The sequence below is a fragment of the Salmo trutta genome, chromosome 28 (genome assembly GCF_901001165.1).
Source record: "Salmo trutta chromosome 28, fSalTru1.1, whole genome shotgun sequence".
In the NCBI taxonomy this organism is placed as follows: domain Eukaryota; kingdom Metazoa; phylum Chordata; class Actinopteri; order Salmoniformes; family Salmonidae; genus Salmo; species Salmo trutta.
The window spans coordinates 20,160,234-20,184,227 of record NC_042984.1 but is presented as its reverse complement, the minus strand read 5'-3'; the positions used below and the strand labels follow the sequence as shown (position 1 = coordinate 20,184,227).

At 43.0% G+C, this 23,994-nt stretch overlaps 1 protein-coding gene across 5 annotated transcripts in view; it reads right to left on the bottom strand.

Moving 5' to 3' along the window:
• LOC115165759 (rap1 GTPase-activating protein 1) overlaps nt 1–23,994 on the bottom strand; it is a 96,256-nt gene that overhangs the window by 56,318 nt on the left and 15,944 nt on the right. For all 5 annotated transcript variants that reach the window (XM_029719102.1, XM_029719105.1, XM_029719104.1 and 2 more), the window contains exon 2: nt 7,445–7,480. In XM_029719102.1, the coding sequence (XP_029574962.1) occupies nt 7,445–7,480 (36 nt within the window). The remainder of the gene's footprint in view (nt 1–7,444; nt 7,481–23,994) is intronic.

Sequence of the window (23,994 nt, the reverse complement as noted above, 5' to 3'; positions counted from 1 at the left end):
GGACTTTGAGGATAGCTGATACCAGGTACAGCCTGTGTCATTCAACTTTCAACTCCGCTCCGCCCAGTTGGCCATGCTTTTTTGTTCCAAGGGTTGATCCGGACTACCAAGGAATTCTTCAGCCCAGAGAAAGAGGTTGCGCAGACCAACGCAAGGCTACTATTGCCCACTAAATTACATTCAGCTAATAAGTATTACAACAGAAATTTTATAAAACACTGTATTCCCAAACTGTCTGACTCCATCCTTGCATTACGTGCTCTGCAGTGTCAGGAAGTGCCGGTCCCACTCCCACTCCCACTCCTCCTGTGTTCCAGGTAGTGTTGAGTAATGCAGGCCTGGCTCAACCCGACAGAGAATGGAGGGTCCTGAGGGCGTACTCTCACAGGGACAAGGCAGAGAGGCACTATCCTGGTGCGGTCACCCAGAGAGAGAGGGATGGAGGTCGGGCTGACATCCAGGACATCCAGTGCTACCCTTCAACCTTCAGGACAGCCAGGGAGAGGTGTGCTCCATCTGCTCCTGTCTGTGTGTCTGCAGTGCCGGTGCCAGGTCCACTCCGCATCAGAACAGAGCCTCAGCCTCACCTTGCCTGCGCATCAGCACCACCCTATCCTGCCAACACTGCAGAACAGTTAGGCAGTGCCTGCCTGCAGTTACTGTGGCAACGGGACCTGGGAGGGGGACTGCAGGCAGGGAGAGCGATTGGGCGGGACAGTGTCCCATGCTCGTCGTCTCTCTCAGTGGCTCATTTATCTTGCTTACTCTGTTGCCTCTTAAGTGAAACTGTTCAAGTTCGTATCATATTACTAGTGTCTCACTAGTGTCTCACAAACTGAATGCCCTGTAGAGAGCCAAAAGCCTTACTTTTCATTCACCTGAATGTACACTACATGACCAAAAGTATGTGGACACCTGCTCGTCGAACATCTCATTCCAAAATCATGGGCATTAATTAGGAGTTGGTCCCCCCTTTGCTGCTATAACAGCCTCCTGTCTACTGGGAAAGCTTTCCACTAGATGTTGGAATATTGCTGCAGGGACTTGCTTCCATTTAGTACAAGAGCATGAGTGAGATTGGGCGATTAGGCCTGGCTCGCAGTCGGCATTCCAATTCGTCCCAAAGATGTTCGATGGGGTTGTGGTCAGGGCTCTGTGCAGGCCAGTCAAGTTCTTCCACACCGATCTCGACAAACCATTTATTTATGGACCACGCTTTATGCAAGGGGGCATTGTCATGCTGAAACAGGGAAGGGCCTTCCTAAACTGTTGCCACAAAGTTGAAGCACAGAATCGTCTAGAATGTCATTATCTGATGTAGCGTTAATATTTCCCTTCATTGGAACTAAGGGGCCTAACTCGAACCGTGAAAAACAGCCCCATTATACCTCCTCCACCAAACTTTACAGTTGGCACTATGCATTCGGGCAGGCAGTGTTCTCCTGGCATCCACCAAACCCAGATAAATCTATCGGACTCCCAGATGATGATGCGTGATTCATCACTCCAGAGAACGCGTTTCCACTGCTCCAGAGTCCAATGGCGGCGAGCTTTACACCACTCCAGCTGACGCTTGGCATTGCGCATGGTGATCTTAGGCTTGTGTGCGGCTGCTTGGCTATGGAAACCCATTTCATGAAGCTTCCGACAAAAAGTTATTGTGCTGATGTTGCTTCCAGAGGCAGTTTGGAACTCAGTAGTGAGTGTTGCAACTGAGGACAGGCAATTTTTTTTTCTTCCCATTCTGTGAGTTTGTGTGGCCTACCACTCCACGGCTGAGCCGTTGTTGCTCCTAGATGATTCCACTTCACAATAACAGTACTTACAGTTAACCGGGGCAGCTCTAGCAGAGCAGAAATTTGACAAACTGACTTCTTGGAAAGGTGGCATCCTATGATGGTGCCATGTTGAAAGTCACTGAGCTCTTCAGTAAGGCCATTTTACTGCTAATGTTTGTGTATGGAGATTACATGTCTGTGTGCTCCATTTTATATACCTGTCAGCAATGGGTGTGGCTAAAATAGCCTAATCCACTAATTTGAAGGGGTGTCAATATACTTTGTATATATAGTGTATCTCTCAAATATACTGCAACTTGTGGACAATGTGGTCCTCTGTAGCTCAGTTGGTAGAGCATGGCACTTGCAATGCCAGGATAGTGGGTTTGATTCCTGGGACCACCCATACGTAAAAATGTATACATGCATGCCTGTAAGTCGCTTTGAAGAAAAGCGTCTCTTAAATGGCATTCAGTGAATTTGGAAAAACTACACACATCAATCTACACACGATACCCTATAACGACAAAACAAAAACAGGTTTTTAGAAATGCTGGCAAATGTAAAACAAATTATAATAAATGAAATTCATATTTACATAAGTATTCAGACCCTTGACTCATTAATTTGTTGAAGGACCTTTGGCTGCGATTATAGCCTTCAGTCTTCTTGGGTAAGACGCTAAAAGCTTGGCACTTTCTCCCATTCTTCAAATCAAATAAAATGTTAATAGTCACATGCGCCGAATACAACAGTGCAAACCTTAGAGTGAAATGCTTACTTACAAGCCCCCAACCAACAATGCAGTTAAAAAAATAAAATACGGATAAGAATAAGAAACAATAGTAACAAGTAATTAAAGAGCAGCAGTGAAATAACAATAGCGAGACTATATACAGGGGGGTACCGGTACAGAGTCAATGTGCGGGGGCACCGTTTAGTTGAGGTAATATGTAAACTCAGCAAAAAAAGAAACATCCTCTCACTGTCTCCTGTGTTTATTTTCAGCAAACTTAACGTGTAAATATTTGTATGAACATAACAAGATTCAACAACAGACATAAACTGAACAAGTTCCACAGACATGTGACTAACAGAAATGGAATACTGTGGGGGGGGGGGGGGTCAAAATCAAAAGTAACAGTCAGTATCTGGTGTGGCCACCAGCTGCATTAAGTAATGCATCTCCTCCTCATGGACTGCATCAGATTTGCCAGTTCTTGCTGTGAGATGTTAGCCCACTCTTCCACCAAGGCATCTGCAAGTTCTCGGACATTTCTGGGGGGAATGGCCCTAGCCCTTACCGTCTGATCCAACAGGTCCCAGACGTGCTCAATGGGATTGAGATCCGGGCCATTCGCTGGCCATGGCAGAACACTGCCATTCCTGTCTTGCAGGAAATCACTCACAGAACGAGCAGTATGGCTGGTGGCATTGTCATCCTGGAGGGTCATGTCAGGATGAGCCTGCAGGAAGGGTACCACATGAGGGAGGAGGATGTCTTCCCTGTAACGCACAGCTTTGAGATTGCCTGCAATGACAAAAAGTTCAGTCCGAGGATGCTGTGACACACTGCCCCAGAGCATGACGGACCCTCCACCTCCAAATCGATCCCGCTCCAGAGTACAGGCCTCGGTGTAACGCTCATTCCTTCGCCAATAAACGCGAATCCAACCATCACTCCTGGTGAGACAAAACCGCGACTCGTCAGTGAAGAGCACTTTTTGCCAGTCCTGTCTGGTCCAGCAACGGTGGGTTTGTGCCCATAGGCGACGATGTTGCTGGTGATGTCTGGTGAGGACCTGCCTTACAACAGGCCTACAAGCTCTGTCCAGCCTCTCTCAGCCTATTGCGGACAGTCTGAGCACTGATGAAGGGATTGTGCGTTCCTGGTGTAACTCGGGCAGTTGTTGCTGCCATCCTGTACCTGTCCCGCAGGTGTGATGTTCGGATGTACCGATCCTGTGCAGGTGTTGTTACAAGTGGTCTGCCACTGCGAGGACGATCAGCTGTCCGTCCTGTCTCCCTGTAGCGCTGTCTTAGGCGTCTCACAGTACGGACATTGCAATTTATTGCCCTGGCCACATCTGCAGTCCTCATGCCTCCTTGCAGCATGCCTAGGGCACATTCACGCAGATGAGCAGGGACCCTGGGCATCTTTCTGTTGGTGTTTTTCAGAGTCAGTAGAAAGGCCTCTTTAGTGTCCTAAGTTTTCTTAACTGTGACCTTAATTGCCTACCATCTGTAAGTTGTTAGTGTCTTAACGACCGTTCCACAGGTGCATGTTCATTTATTTTTCATGGTTCATTGATCATGCATGGGAAACAGTATTTAAACCATTTACAATGAAGATCTGTGAAGTTACTTGGATTTTTACGAATTATCTTTGAAAGACAGGGTCCTGAAAAAGGGACGTTTCTTTTTTTGCTGAGTTTACATGTAGGTGGAGATATTAAAGTGACTATGCATAGAGGATAACAACAGAGAGTAGCAACGGTGTTAAAGAGGGGGGGGGCAATGCAAGTAGTCTGGGTATCCATTTGATTAGGTGTTCAGGAGTCTTATGGCTTGGGAATAGAAGCTGTTTACAAGCCTCTTGGACCTAGACTTGGCTCTCCGGTACCGCAGGAGAGAGAACAGTCTATGACTAGGGTGGCTGGAGTCTTGGACAATGTTTAGGATCTTTCTCTGACACTGCCTGGTATAGAGGTCCTTAATGGCAGGAAGCTTGGCCCCAGTGATGTACTGCGCTGTTCGCACTACCCTCTGTAGTGCCTTGCGGTTGGAGGCCGAGCAGTTGCTATACCAGGCAGTGATGCAACCAGTCAGGATGCTCTCGATGGTGCAGCTGTAGAACCTTTTGAGGGTCCCATGACCCATGCCAAATCTTTTCAGTCTCCTGAGGGGGAATAGGTTTTGTTGTGCCCTCTTCACAACTGTCTTGGTGTGCTTGGATGTTGGTGATGTGGACACCAAGGAACTTGAAGCTCTCAACCTGCTCCTCTGAAGCCCCGTCGATGAGATTGGGGGTGTGCTCGGTCCTCTTTTTCATGTAGTTCACAATCATCTCCTTCTTCTCTGCAGATCCTCTCAAGCTCTATCAGATTGGATGGGGAGCGTCGCTGCACAGCTATTTTCAGGTCTCTCCAGAGATGTTCGATCGGGTTCAAATCCTTGCTCTGCTTGGGCTATTCAAGGACATTAAGAGAATTGTTTCGAAAGCCACTCCTGAGTTGTTTTGGCTGTGTGCTTAGGGTCATTGTCCTGTTAGAAGGTGAATCTTCGCCCCAGTCTCAGGTCCTGAGCGCTCTGGAGCAAGTTTTCATCAACGATCTCTCTGTACTTTGATCCATTCCTTCTTCCCCTCGATCCTGACTAGTCTTCCAGTCCCTGCCACTGAAAAACATCCCCACAGCATGATGCTGCCAGCACCATGCTTCGCCGTAGGGGTGGTGCCAGGTTTCGTCCAGATGTGACGCTTGGCATTCAGGCCAAAGAGTTCAATCTTGGTTTCATCAGACCAGAGAATCTTGTTTCTCATGGTAAGAGTCCTTTAGGTGCTATTTGGCAAACTCCAAGAGGGCTATCCTGTGCCTTTTCCTGAGTAGCGGCTTCCGTCTGGCCAAACTTCTTCCATTTAAAAATGAAGGAGGCCACTGTGTTCTTGGGCACCTTCAATGCTGCAGAAATGTTTTGGTACCCTTACCCAGATCTGTGCCTTGACACAATCTTGTCTCGGAGCTCTACGGACAATTCCTTCGACCTCATGGCTTGGTTTTTGTTCTGACATACACTGTCAACTGTGGGACCTTATATACAGTGGCTTGCGAAAGTCTTCACCCCCCTTGGCATTTTTCCTAATTTGTTGCTTTACAACCTGGAATTAAAATAGATTTTTGGGGGGTTTGTATCATTTGATTTACACAACATGCCTATCATTTTGAAGATGCAAAATATTCTTTATATGAAAAAAAACCTGAAAACTTGAGTGAGAGCCACCTTTTGCAGCAATTACAGCTGCAAGTCTCTTTGGGTATGTCTCTATAAGCTTGGCACATCTAGCCACTGGGATTTTTGCCCATTCTTCAAGGGAAAACTGCTCCAGCTCCTTCAAGTTGGATGGGTGCCGCTGGTGTACCGCAATCTTTAAGTCATACCACAGATTCTCAATTGGATTGACGTCTGGGCTTTGACTAAATGTTTCCCCTTAAACCACTCAAGTGTTGCTTTAGCAGTATGCTTAGGGTCATTGTCCTGCTGGAAGGCGAACCTCTGTCCCAGTCTCAAATCTCTGGAAGACAAACAGGTTTTCCTCAAGAATTTCCCTGTATTTAGCACCATCCATCATTCCTTCAATTCTGAGAAGTTTCCCAGTCCCTGCCGATGGAATAACATCCCCCCAGCATGATGCTGCCACCACCATGCTTCACTGTGGGGATAGTGTTCTCGGGGTGATGAGAGGTGTTGGGTTTGCGCCAGATATAGGGTTTACGTTGATGGCCAAAAAGCTCAATTTTAGTCTTATTTGACCAGAGTACCTTTTTCCATATGTTTGGAGAGTCTCCCACATGCCTTTTGGCGAACAGCAAACGTGTTTGCTTATTTTTTTCTTTAAGCAATGACTTTTTTCTGGCCACTCTTTCATAAAGCCCAGCTCTGTGGAGTGTGCGGGTTATCTTTGGTCTCTTTATTGCCTCTCTGATTAATGCCTTCCTTGCCTGGTCTGTGAGTTTTGGTGGGCGGCTCTCTCTTGGCAGGTTTGTTGTGGTGCCATATTCTTTCCCTTTTTAAAATAATGGATTTAATGGTGCTCCGTGGGATGTTCAAAGATTCTGATATTTTTTTATAACCCAACCCTGTTCTGTACTTCTTCACAACTTTGTCCCTGACCTGTTTGGAGAGCTCCTTGGTCTTCATGGTGCCGCTTGCTTGGTGGTGCCCCTTTCTTAAAGGAGTTAATGTGACAGATCATGTGAAACTTACATTGCACACAGATGTTCTTTATTTAACTAATTTTGTGATTTCTGAAGGTAATTGGTTGCACCAGATCTTATTTAGGGGCTTCATAGCAAAGGGGGTGAATACATATGCACGCACCACTTAAAAAAAAAAAAATTTAAACAAGTAAAGTTTTTCATTTCACTTCACCAATTTGGACTATTTTGCATATGTCCATTACATGAAATCCAAATAAAAATCAATTAAAATTACAGGTTGTAATGCAACCAAATAGGACAAACGCAGACGGGGATGAATACTTTTGCAAGGCACTGTAGACAGGTGTGAGCCTTTCCAAATCATGTCCAATCAATTGAATTTACTACAGGTGGACTTCAATCAAGTTGTAGAAACATCTCCAGGATGATCAATGGAAACAGGATGTATCTGAGCTCAATTTCGAGTCTCATAGCAAAGGGTGTGAATGGTTATATAAATACGGTATTTCTGTATTTTTTTAAACCTGTTTTCATTTTGCCATTATGGGGTATTGTGTGTAGATTGATGAGTAATACAATTAATTGAATCCATTTTAGAATAAGGCTGTAACGTTACAAAATGTGGAAAAAGGGAAGGGGTCTGAATACTTTCTGAATGCACTGTACATTCGATTAGAACGTGTTGTAGCTGATTCTACATGACACAGAATCAGAAGATGAGCAACTCACCATATGCTTCTGGCCCTGGAGAAGGTCTTGTCCACTCTGAAAAGAACAAAACAGAGGTGAGAGTTAGTCTGGCTGCTGTCCCTTATTATCCATTTACTGTTGTTCTGTGGAATTGCTGGATTTGGCCAGATTACACTACAAAAACAATAGATTTGTGTTTAAGGTATTGTGCTCGTTAAAAAGCCAGCTTCATACAGCTATTCTAGAAATGATCCGGCTCGAAGGACCAGTGCTAGAACAGCTGTCTAAAGGAGCTGGCCTTTTTAACAATACTTCTCACAATCCAGCCGTCTCAATCTACTATAATCAACCATTGTAATACAGGGGGTAACCCAAGAGACGGGAGCACTGTCAACAACATGAATATTTCATGTTTGTTTGTTTTCTAACAAAGAGAGACAGTGCAGTACACATAGAAATAGAATGAATAGAATGGATTTGGAAGCTCTAACCCTGGTAATTTGAAATGTAAACTAATGGTACTCTCACAATGGCTGCCTGGTATTGTGATGCAATAATTTCCATGGTAATGTAGAATGTTCATTCAAATGATGCCAACTGACGAGGCTCATGCAATGGAATATATTTTTTGTAATGTCAGTTGAGTTGGCTCAAGACATCACAGCACAGATTGAAAGGTACAAATCTGGGACCAGCGCCGTTGCTAGCTACCAGGGACGTTGCTAGCTACCATAGCTGGTCCCATTGTTGCAAAGAGTTATGGGATATTTAGAATCCCGTTGTCTTAACCTTTGTCATCTTCAACCTAGGCATGGGTGCACCCAAAATGGCTAGCATGTCCACCCATTATGCCATCATTGACTTGAATGGAGATGCCCTTTCTATTTCTATGGCAGTACATAAACACTATAGTACAGAAAATGGGTTGGGGAGTAGCAGTTACTCTAAATAGTTACTCGGTGCCAGTCCTGCATTTCCTGACCACAAAATCAACTTGATCCATATTGATTGCGTGGCGCACCTGTCTTTCGGACAAGGTATGTAAGAAAGGATTTTATTTTATTTTATTTAACCTTTATTTAACTAGGCAAGTCAGTTAAGAACAACATCTTATTTACAATGACGGCCTACCTAAAGGCCTCCTGTGGGGACGTGGGCTGGGATTAAAAAATATATATATGTAGGGCAAAACGCACCACAACACTACATAAAGAGAGACCTAAGACAACAACATTGCATGGCAGCAACACATGACAACACATTATGGAAGCAGCACAACATGGTAGCAGCACAAAACATGGTACAAACATTATTGGGCACAGACAACAGCGCAAAGGGCAAGAAAATAGAGACAACAATACATCACGCGAAGCAGCCATAACTGTCAGTAAGAGTGTCCATGATTGAGTCTTTGAATGAAGAGATGGAGATAAAAAGATCAGGACTTCCTAAAGACTTCCTATCCTTCAGGTGACTATTTGAGACCAGAGGGGTTCAAATGGCTCTATTCTTATGATCAAATGATCCACCGTGGATGTGAATGAAATAAACTGCCAGCCTGCTATTCTCAGTTTATGCCAGTAGATGGTACTATGTGACTTGGTACACAAACCAATTTCTGACATGAAATATTTGGGGGAATTTGGCCTTAGTCTTGCTTTTGAACTCCTACAGTATGCTCTCTAAGACCAGTGAAGAGGCCCAGCGGTCAGTATAACTAAGGGGTTGATGACCTTTAATGATTGTTGGGAACTAGGGAGTGGGATGTTTAGCATGTCTAAAAAACCTTCTGCAGATGTCTCCTCTCCTGTGCATCTGATCTCACATTAAAGTTTACCCCCTGCTAGGCTGACAGTACATGATCAGATGTCCAAGGCTCTAGTCAAACGCAGTGCACTATGTAGGGAATAGGGTGCTATTTGGGATACACTCTAGCTCAACACCCAGTTCACCAGAGGCCCTGAAATCCCCTGACCACAGATGGGCCTCTGACCAGGGTCCACCCCAGTCTTCTAGTGGAGTTGCAGGAATCCAGGCCTCTTACTCATCTTTCCAGGGACCTCTGTCTATTTCTCACCAGGATTAGTCTGCACTTTCTATGGAATCACAAGTCAACTTACATCCCAGGAACCCCAGTGCTGTTACTGGAAATAGAGCCATCAGTGTGAAAACAACTGATGGGTGACCCCTCTCTGCATGACAAGATAGGCATATTTGTAATTTGAGTTAAAATAGCTTGTTATCCTGTTGAGGCCACGGGTTAGCAATGAACCCTGAGACGGGATTGCTAGCAAGGCTGGAAATTCAAAACATCAAAAATCTAATAATTTCAATTTCTCAAACAATCAACTATTTTACACCATTTAAAAGATAAACATCTCCTTAATCTAACCACATTGTTCGATTTTCAAAGAGGCTTTACGGCAAAAGCATAAAGTTAGATTATGTTAGGACAGTACATAGCCACAAAAGTACAAACATCCATTTTCAATTCAAGGTCAGGCGTCACCAAAAGCAGAAACCAGCTAAAATTATGCACCAACCTTTGACAATCTCCATCAGATGACACTCCTAGGACATTATGTTATACAATACATGCATTTTTTGTTCCATCAAGTTCATATTTATATCCAAAAACCGCATTTTACAGTAGCGGTGAAATTCTGATTTTTTTCTTCTCTGAAATGCTTCCGGTGAACAACGTTACAATTTTCAAAATTACTATTCGAAAACATTGGTAAATTATAATATTGTCATTCAAATAATTATAGTTTAACATTTCGTAAATGATACTGTCTTGCCAGATTTCAAAATAACTTTACTGGGAAATCACAAGTTGCAATAAACCAGGTGCTGTGCTAAGAACAATAAGCTAGCCTAATTAGCTTAGCATCATCTTGTAACCATGTAATATCAATAATACTATTGTCAATAATCCCTTACCTTTGATTATCTTCATCCATTGGCAGTTCCAGGAATTCCAGGTCCACAACAAATGTGGTTTCTTTTGACAAAGTTCATAATTGATGTCCAAATAACTCCAAGTTGTTCCATGTTGTTAGCGCTTCGGTGGCTACTAAAAAGTAGCGCGGGGGGGTGTGTGAAGTCACGGCAAAAAGTTAAAAAAGTTACAAAAATAATCTATTTATGTTTGTTCAAACATGTCAAACGTTGTTTAGCATCAATCTTTAGAGCCATTTTTAACGTGAAACATCAGTAATGTTTCAACCCGACTTCACCTGTGTCTAGAAAAACGTTTTTTTTAAATGTCTCGTGTCTCATGATTGCGCAGGTGCAGGCCATAATGGAAGTGACGACATCCCACGGACGTCAACTTCAATGCATTCTAATTTGGTCCCTGTTAATCATGGAAGCTTCAAACAACTTTATAAAGATCGCTGACATCTAGTGGAATCCGTAGGAGTTGCGAACTGAATCCTTTCTCACTATGGTATCTAATAAACAATGACACTAAATAGTACAGCCACAAAATTCTCCTTTTTTTAAAAATCTATTTTTCTCAGGTTTTTGCCTGCAATATGAGTTTTGTTATACTTACAGACACCATTCAAACTGTTTTAGAAAATTCAGAGTGTTTTCTATCCGAATGTGTTAATAATATGCATATCCTAGCTTCTGAGTTGGTGTAGGAGGCAGTTAAAAATGGGCACATATTTTTTTCAAAATTCTCAATACTGCCACCGTGGCCCGTAGAGGTTATACAAACAGCAAGCAAGCAAAAACAAACAAGTCAATCACTGTTATTCTCAACCACTTTCACCTCGAACGTTCAACCTTGTCTATGTATAGGATGAATCTTTCACCTCAAACCTTCAACCTTGTCTATGTATAGGATGAATCTTTCACCTCAAACCTTCAACCTTGTCTATGTATAGGATGAATCTTTCAGCGAAACCCACCCAAGTACTTTAGTAGACATGGTTGATAGAAATAACGTCATGGAATAGTTTACAGCAGTACTTTTTCACTGATATTTTGTTAATTTTGAAGGAAAGCCCCATGTGGTTCCTTTACAGAACCAAGAAAACTCTTAAAGCAACTTCCTCTTTCTCAGAAAATAGATCCTCACTGAGGGGAAACAATGATTCAGAGGGGTAATGACCCTACTGTTAAAATATATATTTTTTTAAATGCATGAAATGAAAATGAAATGTATGTATTCACTACTGTAAGTCGCTCTGGATAAGAGCGTCTGCTAAATGACTAAAATGTAAACGTAAAATGTAATTGTACTTTCACAAATCACTGTCCTCCTCGTTCTTAAAGAAGGACTATTGTCATGTTGTTACAATAGTCCTGAGGGTGCTGTATGCCTGACACACATACTGTAGATAAAAACATTGTACAGTATAGAAAATAAATTATATTACATTTCTTGGGAGGAGTCTGCATTAACTTAATCTGGATCTTATTGTAAGAAGGGTAGTGCAGGCTTCCTCAGCATCACAAGCATAATATTTTCTAATCTTCACATTGTGGGTCTCACCCATTCTCAGGTTGCCTGGAATTCCCATAAAATGAAATCGGCTAGATTATTGGCCAGTGGCTCCAACCTAAAATACCTGCTGGGAATATGTTCTATCCTGTTCTGTTCTCGACGATGAAAGGGGTTGGTCAACATAATAATGTGATATAACACCCACATTGAGACCGAACACGGGTTGCAAGCTAGTGCAAAAAGAAGCTTTGTATCACTTCAAAACAAGATTGTGGCATCACTGTGAACACTAAGCTACAGTACACACTAACCTACACTAAGCTGCAGTACACATTAAGCTACACTAAGCTACAGTACACACTAAGCTACAGTACACAATAAGCTACAGTACACACTAAGCTACAGTACACAATAATCTACACTAAGCTACAGTACACACTAAGCTACACTAAGCTACAGTACACACTAAGCTACAGTTCACACTAAGCTACAGTACACACTAAGCTACACTAAGCTACAGTACCCACTAATCTACACTAAGCTACAGTACACACTAAGCTACAGTACACACTAAGCGACACTAAGCTGCAGTACACACTAAGCTACACTAAACTGCAGTACACACTAAGCTACAGTACACACTAAGCTACAGTACACACTAAGTGACACTAAGCTACAGTACACACTAAACTACAGTACACACTAAGCGACACTAAGCTACAGTACAAACTAAGCTACATTACACACTAAGCTACAGTACACACTAAGCTACAGTACACACTAATCTACACTAAGCTACAGTACACACTAAGCTACAGTTCACACTAAGCTACAGTACACACTAAGCGACACTAAGCTACAGTACACACTAAGCTACATTACACACTAAGCTACAGTACACACTAAGCTACACTAAGCTGCAGTACACACTAAGCTACAGTACACACTAAGCTACAGTACACACTAGGTGACACTAAGCTGCAGTACACACTAAGCTACAGTACACACTAAGCTACAGTACACACTAAGCGACACTAAGCTACAGTACACACTAAGCTACATTACACACTAAGCTACAGTACACACTAAGCTACATTACACACTAAGCTACAGTACACTAAGCTAGACTAAGCTGCAGTACACATTAAGCTACACTAAGCTACAGTACACACTAAGCTACAGTACACAATAAGCTACAGTACACACTAATCTACACTAAGCTACAGTACACACTAATCTACACTAAGCTACAGTACACACTAAGCTACAGTTCACACTAAGCTACAGTACACACTAATCTACACCAAGCTGCAGTACACACTAAGCTACAGTACCCACTAATCTACACTAAGCTACAGTACACAATAAGCTACAGTACACACTAATCTACACTAAGCTACAGTACACACAAATCTACACTAAGCTACAGTACACACTAAGCTACAGTACACACTAAGCGACACTAAGCTACAGTACACACTAAGCTACAGTACACACTAAGCTACATTACACACTAAGCTACAGTACACTAAGCTACACTAAGCTGCAGTACACATTAAGCTACATTACACACTAAGCTACATTACACACTAAGCTACAGTACACACTAAGATACACTAAGCTACAATACACACTAAGCTACACTAAGCTGCAGTACACACTAAGCTACAGTACACACTAAGCTACAGTACACACTAAGCTACAGTACACACTAAGCTACACAAAGCTACAGTACACACTAAGCTACAGTACACACTAAGCTACACAAAGCTACAGTACACACTAAGCTACAGTACACACTACACGTACATTTACATATTTGTTTGGCAATGTTGACGTACTTGTCAACTATCATTGTACATACTGAAGAAGACATGTTATCAGATAAAATATTAAACTGGATCAGGACAAGAACATGATAGGGGCAGAACATACAGAGTTTAAAAATCTGCTCATCCTCATTCTTGTCATTGTATTGTGGGGTGTGTGAAGGGGGTATGAGTGTTTGTGTACATAGTGTATGTACAGTCCAGTATGGGTGTTTGTTTTTCATGCTGTAGGAGGTGTAGCCTTCTGTACTTGACAGGATAATTGCCCTAGTTTGGTTGACTGGGTGAGGGTTGAGTCAATACAAAAGGAATAAGAAGCAATAATGGAGGAGAAACTAAGCATTTGCGAAGGCAAAACGTCCTATAATAGTCTAATGTCAGACACATTGTATAAGACTAGTCATTATGTTGCTAATGATAATATCCAAAAGTTAAAATGTTTCCACAACAATGAAACCTGACCTTTATCTGACTCAGTATCAGTGCAATCAGCACAAAGTGGAATCCCAGTACCAGGCTGACACTTAATGGTGATGTATAGCCTTCACAGACAAACTACCACCTTTACCAGCAGGACAAAAGTACTTTCTGTTTCTGTTATAATATGAGTCAGTCATATTTTCACATTCTCAGCCTAGCACTCTTTGCCTGGCCAGGGCCAAACTATAACCACATTGTCCACAAACAATAGAAGCAGTGGCTTTATTTAGGTCTAGGTTGATAAGTAAGAAGTTATGGATGAGTAGAGCTAGTCCCCTCAGGTAAATAAATGTGGACTGCAGATCTGCAGGTGTTGTGAAACAGCTAAGAGGGTGAAATATAAACCTGACCGGAACACCAATGAGGCAGCGCACAATTGGCCCAGCATCGTCCGAGTTAGGGGAGGGTTTGACCAGCCTTGTCCCATCGTGCTTGAGCGACTCCTTGTGGCGGGCCGGGAGCCTGCAAGCTGAATTCGGTGGCCAGTTGGACGGTGTTTCCTCCGACATATTGGTGCGGCTGGCTTTCGGGTTAAGCGAGCAGTGTGTCAAGAAGCCGTGTAGCTTGGCAGGGTTATATTTCTGAGGACACATGTCTCTTGACCTTCGCCTCTCCCAAGCCCATAGGGGAGTTGCAGCAATAGGACAAGACTGTAACTACTAATTGTGGAGAAAAAGGAGTAAAAGTAAAAACGTACAATATGTTACGAATTTACAAAACGTATTATATGTTACGAATTCTAGCTAGGTGGCTAACATTATCTAGCTCGCTAGGGGTTAGGGTTAAGTTTAGGAGTTAGGTTAAGGAGTTAGGGTTATAATTAGGGGAAGGGTTAGCTAACATGGTAAGTAGTTGCACCGTAGCTAAAAAGTAGTAAGTAATTGAAAAGTTGTATAATTTGATAAAATGCTAATGTTGTCCTTGATAAGATTCGAACTCGCAACCTTCGGGTTGCTAGACATTCACATTATACACCCACCCATCCACGCAAACCAACCACCCTACTTTCATTTTTGCCTTAGGTAACCATTTGCCTTATGTACCATACAAAGCGTAACATACTAAACGGAGCGTCTCGGATTTACATACAGAATAATATGAAATGCTCTGAGCCCAGGTTGAACATAGCTTCCACCGTGACATGGGATCTCACTTCAGGCAACTGGGTAAGGCCGTGTCTACACTTGACATTTACATGCGACTTCTGCTATCAGAATACAAAGATCGCATTGAAAAGACAGGTCTAGATGCACAAAAGTCATATTGCAGTCTGATTGTGTTCAGATCTGGCTGCCCACCTTCTGACACATTGGGTGCGGATTTCTCCTGTCTGGACGCAATCAGGCTACCGAAAGCGCATACAATGGGCGACTTCATCAGCACTATGCCCACAAGTCTGTGTTATTGGAGCGAGAGGCACCTTTTCATTATAAAGTTGGGGGAAATACGTTCCTAGCGTGTGAGGAACGTGTTTGCTGGGCTCATAAATGCTGTTGACAAAAACACATTTTTGGGGGGGGCTACAGTTACGCTAACCTGTTTGCAATCCCTTTAGCTTTGCTTGCTAGCTTGTTGCCTAGCTACAGAACTGCCATGAAGTTGTTCAAATCAAATCAAATTGTATTGGTTACGTACACATATTTAACAGATGTTATTGCGGGTGTAGCGAAATGCTTGTGTTCCTAGCTCCAACAGTGCAGCAGTATCTAACAATTCACAACAATATACACATCTAAAAGTAAAAGAATGGAATTATGAAATATACAAATATTAGGACGTTCAATGTCGGAGTGTCATTGACTAAATAGAATACAGTATATACATATGAGATGAGTAAAGCAGTATGTAAACATTATTGAAGTGACTAGTGTTCCATTATTAAAGTGGCCAGAGATTCCATGTCTATGTAGATAGGGCAGCAGCCTCTAAACTGCAGGATTGAATAACCGGGTGGTAGCCGGCTAGTGATGGCTATTTAACAGTCTGATGGCCTTGAGATAGAAGCTGTTTTTCAGTCTCTCAGTCCCAGCTTTGATGCATCTGTACTGACCTCGCCTTCTGGATAATAGCGGGGTGAACAGGCAGTGGCTCGGGTGATTGGTGTCCTTGATTATCTATTTGGCCTTCCTGTGACATCGGGTGGTGTAGGTGTCCTGGAAGTCCGGCAGTGAGCTCAAGGTGATGCGTAGGGCAGACCATACCACCATCTGGAGAGCTCTGCGGTTGCAGGTGTTGCAGTTGCCATACCAGGCGGTGATACAGCCAGACAGGGTGCTCTCAATTGTGCATCTGTAAAAATTTCTGGGGGTCTTAGGGGCCAAGCTGAATTTCTTCAGCCTCCTTCTTCACCACACTGTCTGTGTGGGTAGCACATTTCAGATTGTCACTGATGTGTACGCCGAGGAACTTGAAGCTTTCCACCTTCTCCACTGCGGTCCCGTCAATGTGGACATGGGCGTGCTCCCTCTGCTGTTTCCTGAAGTTCACGATCAGCTCCTTCATTTTGTTGATATTGAGAGAGAGGTTATTTTCCTGGCCCCACTCTGCCAGGGCCCTCACCTCCTCCCTGTAGGCTGTCTCGTCAATGTTGGTAATCAGGCCTACTACTGTTGTGTTGTCTGCAAACTTGATGAGTGAGTTGGAGGCGTGCGTGGCCACACAATCATGGGTGAACATGGGTCGTTGTGTTATTATCATATTTGGCCTATTCCACCGTTTGCAGAATGCATACTGGCATTTGAATATAGAGCGTAAAAAGGGAATTAGGACACTATGTGGACATGGTGGAAGTGTAGACGCATGATGTGTTTGGAATTCCATGATCAGAACTTCATGACCAGAATATAAAAACTGCATTAACTGTCAAGTGTAGACACTGCCAAATACACACAATTCCACTTGGCAAAAATATTGCTTTGCATATCTCTGACAAAAACATGTTATGTTAGAATAGAAATTACATTTTCTGAAATGAGTAACACCAACACTAATTATAAAGTTAATTTAAGCAATTGAGTCATGACCGGACAAGATTGCAAAGGAGGTCGTGAGGAGATTGTAAACAAATGTACGAGTATTCAATTGAAAGCTCAAACAACTGTCCTCTTGTAGTGCCAGTGTGTGGGTGACAGAATAGGAACACTACCAGGACTTGTTCCATCTATTTTTTATTTTATGATCATTTTAAATGCAGAATAAAATTGGAATAATGACTCCTATATTCCCCATGCAAACTATTTAAAGCTGACAGTTAGCTGTATGACATTGTGTTTTCATGCATACATCATTTGCATCATGGACATGTGCTTTCTAAAGGTATTGTAACCATGAATTCAAAGGCTCTATGTTCTGTATATAATAGCGTTCAGTGAAATGAAAGGTGCCTGAATATCTAGAGGTGTTTGAATGTCTATTCTGCATTTTAATAAAGCTGATTCTATCCTCCACCCTTCCTCTATTCAGCTGACTAGAAGAACTGTGATGAAAATAGAAACTAACTGGGAATCATTCAAAATACAGTACCAGTCAAACATTTTGACACACCAACTTATTCAAGGGCTTTTCTTTATTTTTACTATTTTCTACACTGTAGAATAATAGTGAAGACATCAAAACTGAAAAAACAAATATGGAATCATGTAGTAACCAAAAGTGTTAAACAAATCTAAATATATTTTTGATTCTTCAAAGTAGCCACCCTTTGTCTTGATTCTTGATTACAGCTTCGCACAGTCTTGGCATTCTCTCAACCAGCTTCACCTGGAATGCTTTTCCAACAGTCTTGAAGGAGTTCCCACATATACTGAGCACTTGTTGGCTGCTTTTCCTTCACTCTGCGGTCCAACTCATCCCAAACCATCTCAATTGGGTTGAGGTCGGGTGATTGTGGAGGCCAGATGCAGCACTCCATCACTCTCCTTCTTGTTCAAATAGCCCTTACACAGCCTGAAGGTGTGTTGGGTCATTGTCCTATTGAAAAACAAATTATAGTCCCACTAAGCGCAAACCACATGGGATGGTGTATTGCTGCAGAATGCTGTGGTAGCCATGCTGGTTAAGTGTTTCTTGAATTCTAAATAAATCACTGACAGTGTAACCAGCAAAGCACCCCCACACCATCACACCTCCTCCTTCATGCTTCACAGTGGGAACCACACATGTGGAGATCATCCGTTCACCTTTCCTGTGGCGGTCCCCGTGAGAGCTAGTTTCATCATATTGCTTGAAGGTTTTTGCAAATGCACTTGAAGAAACTTTCAAAGTTCTTGAAATTTTTCAGATTGACTGACCTTCATGTCTTAAAGTAATGATGGACTGTCATTTCTCTTTGCTTATTTGAGCTGTTCTTGCCACAATATGGACTTGGTCTTTTACCAAATAGGGATATCTTCTGTATACCACCCCTACCTTGTCACAACACAACTGATTGACTCAAACGCATTAAGAAGGACAGAAATTCCACAAATTAACTTTTAACAAGGCACACCTGTTAATTGAAATGCATTCCAGGGGACTACCTCATGAAGCTGGTTGAGAGAATGCCAAGACTGTAAAGCTGTCATCAAGACAAAGGGTGGCTACTTTGAAGAATTTAGATTTATTAAAACTATTAAAACATGATTCCATTTGTGTTATTTCATCGTTTTGATATCTTCACTATTATTCCACAATGTAGAAAATAGTGAAAATAAAGAAAAACCCTGGAATGAGTAGGTGTGTCCAACTTTTGACTGCTACTGTAGATCGGAAAGAAATAATTACAAAAAGCCTCTGAACAAACGGCTTCCATACCATCCTCCAATTCAATGCCTGATATTCACTATTGTTGTTGGCCAATAGTTATATGAGCCCAGGTCTAGAGCCAGCAGGCTCTGTACTGTATAACATGGGCAGCTGAATGAGCCCATTGATGGAGTAAATGAGAGTGAAGTGGCTGAATGTGCACATTGATGCTCCGGTACAGTGGAGTACAGTGAGTCTGTGTGGCTGGGACTGTGAACACACACTGGTACCAGAGCAGAGTAGAGCAAGACCATGCTAACAGGGCGAGGCTATGCCATTGCTGGCCTGGCTATAACAGATTACACCAGTCACCTCTGAGACACACACACACACACACATACACACACAGCCTCAGGAGCCTGAAGGTCAGCACACTTGTTTGGTAACACATGTCTTAAACCATGCATCATTAAGCCTTGATCAGAAACATGACAGCTGTCATAGCTTCCATGATAATTCTTGACAAATGGCCTTTCAATGCCACGTGGTCCAAAGTTCTATCTAGTTACAGTAGCTGAGATCTATACACTCTGTTATCACAGGAGCACTGTGTTAACAGGCATCAATTACAGTTTACACACAACTGCACTGTACACAACTGAAACAACACTTCCCACCTGTTCTGTGCAAGTCATTATTATGGATCCAAGTTCATCTCATGCTTTTCCCTGTTCCTCCAAAGCAGGGTACAGTAGCTTTCCATTGTGAATATCAATGTGAATGTCAAGGTGAATATAAATACTGTTAACAGTGATTGACTAGCACTCTCTCCAGCCCTCTTGTATGGCATAGATATCCTGCTTGTTTTGCCCTATGCCTTGCCATGTAATCATTGACTGATCTTTTGTCATGCAAACTTGTCCATAATGACAAAGAAATTATGCCCACTCCATGTTGTTTTTGTATAGGGATGGGCACGATGATTTAATTATTTCAATATCCGAATGGACTTTTGTATTTGATTACTTGGGAGAGTATTACATTTTGAGAAGAAAAAAATATAGGCCTATTAACAATGAAAAGGCTTCAAATGATCTATGTGGCATTGCTAAATAGCCTACAAGGATAGACCATTACATTTGAAATTGAAATAAAACAGAAGTTTTATGAGTGCACCCCCTAAAAAAATGCACAGGTAGCCTACATGTTTCACGTTGTTATTGTTGGTCAATCAAAGCAGCACCACAGAGGCTCCATGTGTACATTTACATTCTAGTCATTTAGCAGACGCTCTTATCCAGAGCGACTTACAGTAGTGAATGCATACATTTCATACATTTTTCCCCCCCGTGCTGGTCCCCCGTGGGAATCGAACCCACAACGCTGGCGTTGCAAACACCATGCTCTACCAACTGAGCCACACGGGACCAAGTGTAGCAAGTGAAGTGGGAGATTTCTTATCAATGTGAAATGGATCAACCAGCAGGTAGGCTGTTGTTTCATATGAATGGAGTTGTTGTAGACAAGTACAGGGAGCGCAACAAAATAGCCTCAATTAGCCTAGCTACATTAGCTACATTGAACAAAAATATAAATGCAACATGTAAAATGTTGGTCCCATGTTTCATGAGCTGAAATAAAAGATCCCAGAAATGTGTTAACATCCCTGTTAGTGGGCTTTCCTCGTTTGCCAAGATAATCGATCCATCTGACAGGTCAGATCAAGAAGCTGATTAAACAGCATGATCATTACACAGGTGCACCTTGTGCTGGGGACAATAAAAGTCCACTCTAAAATGTGCAGTTTTGTCACACAACATAATTCCACAGGTGTCTTTGATAGAGCGTACAATTTTTTTATTTTTATGTATTTCACCTTTATTTAACCAGGTAGGCCAGTTGAGAACAAGTTTTCATTTACAACTGCGACCTGGCCAAGATGAAGCAAAGCAGTGCGACAAAAACAACAATACAGAGTTACACATGGGGTAAACAAACGTACAGTCAATAACACAAAAGAAAAATATATGTTCAGTGTGCAAATGTAGTAAGGTTAGGGAGGTAAGGCAATAAATAGGCCATAGTGGCAAAATAATTACAATTTAGCATTAACACTGGAGTGATAGATGTGCAGGTGATAGATGTGCAGATGATAATGCGCAAGTAGAGATACTGGGATGCAAAAGAGCAAAAAAATAAATAACAATACGGGGATGAGGTAGTTGGGTGTGCTATTTATAGATGGGTTGTGTACAGGTACAGTGATCGGTAAGCTGCTCTGACAGCAACAGCAATTGGCATGCAGGAATGTCCAACAGAGCTGTTGCCAGAGATTTTAATGCTCTTTTCTTTACCATAAACTGCCTCCAACGTCATTTTAAAAAATTGGGCAGTATGTCCAACTGGCCCCACAACCGCAGACCACATGTACCCACACCAGCCCAGGACCTCTACATACCGTGACGAGATCCTGAGGACCATTGTTGTGCCATTCATCCACCGTCATCACCTCATGTTTCAGCATGATAATGCACAGCCCCATGTCACAAGGATCTGTACACAATTCCTGGAAGTTGAAAATGTCCCAGTTCTTCCATGGCCTGCATATTAACTAGACGTCACCCATTGAGCATGTTTGAGATGATCTAGATTGAGTGTACAACAGCAACTTACAGTTCCTGCCAATATCCAGAAACTTCCCACAGCCATTGAAGAGGAGTGGGACAACATTCCACAGGCCGCAATCAACAGCCTGATCAACTGAAGGAGATGTATTGTATTATTTAAAAAAGTATTATTTACCTCATCTGAATTCCACAACAGAAGCTAGCCAGAGGTTAGCCATTTTCACTGGCTAACGTTGAAGTTCAGCTAGCCACGGTTAGCCGTCCTCAGCTGTCCATTAGCTCGAAAAGCTATCGGCAGTTTTTGTACAGCGCGACTCAGACCAGAGCATATCGGACCTATTCTCTCTCCTTTCCCCGATTTCTACCGCAGGCTCTGGACATTTACACCTGGATCTTGCAGCTAACTAGCTGCTACCTGAGTGACTATTGGCAACGTCGGTCACGGAATTAACACACATTATTGCGGAGCTGGCCAGCTAGCCAGCTGAGGAGTTCCGTCAGCCACTCGTGGGCTGTTCCTGAGCTAGCCAGCTGAAGTGTCTCCTGGGCTACAACTCACCTATCCTGACCCGTTTTACTGCCGATGCGGAGCCCCATCGGGTCTTCACGACTGGACCACCAACGTTATCTGCCCGAGGGAGTTATCCAACTGGCCCCTCCGTCGCGACGTAACCTGATCGCCCATCTGCGGCCGGCTAATCGTTAGCTGTCTTTTCGGCTGCGATCTGAATAGGTCTATCGGACACTTTTCTTGGGCCACTATAACTAACTATTTTGCCAACTTGGACAGGTCCCCCCTTCCACACGGAACCCCACTAACCCACAGACGGAAACACACGAGGTGGCTAAAAACAGACCTCCCTCCCATCTTCCACCAGCTTGCTACCTATGGCCCGGCTAGCTGTCTGAATCTCACTGGACCCTCTGATCACTCGGCTAAGCATGCCTCTCCTTAATGTCAATATGCCTTGTCCATTGCTGTTCTAGTTAGTGTTTATTGGCTTATTTCACTGTAGAGCCTCTAGCCCTGCTCATTATACCTTATCCAACCTCTCAGTTCCTCCACCCACACATGCTATGACATCTTCTGGTTTCAATGATGTTTCTAGAGACAATATCTCTCTCATAATCACTAAATGCCTAGGTTTACCTCCTCTGTACTCACATCCCACCATACCTTTGTCTGTACATTATACCTTGAAGCTATTTTATCGCCCCCAGAAACCTGCTCCTTTTTCTCTCTATTCTGGACGTCACAGACGACCAATTCTTATAGCTTTTAGCCGTACCCTCATACTTATTCTTCTCTGCTCCTCTGGGGATGTAGAGGTGAATCCAGGCCCTGCAGTGCCTGGCTCCACTCCTACTCCCCAGGCGCTCTCTTTTGATGACTTCTGTAACCGTAATAGCCTTGGTTTCATGCATGTTAACATTAGAAGCCTCCTCCCTAAGTTTGTTTTATTCACTGCTTTAGCACACTCTGCCAACCCGGATGTCCTAGCTGTGTCTGAATCTTGGCTTAGGAAGTCCACCAAAAACTGTGAAATCATCATCCCTAACTACAACGTTTTCAGACAAGATAGAACGACCAAAGGGGGCGGTGTTGCAATCTACTGCAGAGATAGCCTGCAGAGTTCTGTCCTGCTATCCAGGTCTGTACCCAAACAATTTGAACTTCTACTTCTAAAAATCCATCTCTCCAAAAACAAGTCTCTCACCGTTGCCGCCTGCTATAGACCCCCCTCGGCCCCTAGCTGTGCTCTGGACACCATATGTGAACTGATTGCCCCCCATCTATCTTCAGAGCTCGTGCTACTAGGCGACCTAAACTGGGACATGCTTAACACCCCAGCCATTCTACAATCCAAGCTTGATGCCCTCAATCTCACACAAATTATTAATGAACCCACCAGGTACAACCCCAAAGCCGCAAACTCTGGCACCCTCATAGATATCATCCTAACCAATGTGCCCTCTAATTACACCTCTGCTGTTTTCAACCAAGATCTCAGCGATCACTGCCTCATTGCCTGCACCCGTAATGGGTCAGCGGTCAAACGACCTCCACTCATCACTGTCAAACGCTCCCTGAAACATTTCAACGAGCAAGCCTTTCTAATCGACCTGGCCCTGGTATCCTGGAAGGATATTGACCTCATCCCGTCAGTAGAGGATGCCTGGTTATATTTTAAAAATGCCTTCCTCTCCATCTTAAATAAGCATGCCCCTTTCAAGAAATTTAGAACCAAGAACAGATATAGCCCTTGGTTCTCCCCAGACCTGACTGCCCTTAACCAACACAAAAATATCCTGTGGCGTTCTGCATTAGCCCATCTATAATTTAGCCCAAACTACTACCTCTTCCCCTACTGTATTTATTTATTTTGCTCCTTTGCACCATATTATTTATATTTGAACTTTTAACTTTCTTCAAACTACAAATCTACCATTCCAGTGTTTTTCTTGCTATAC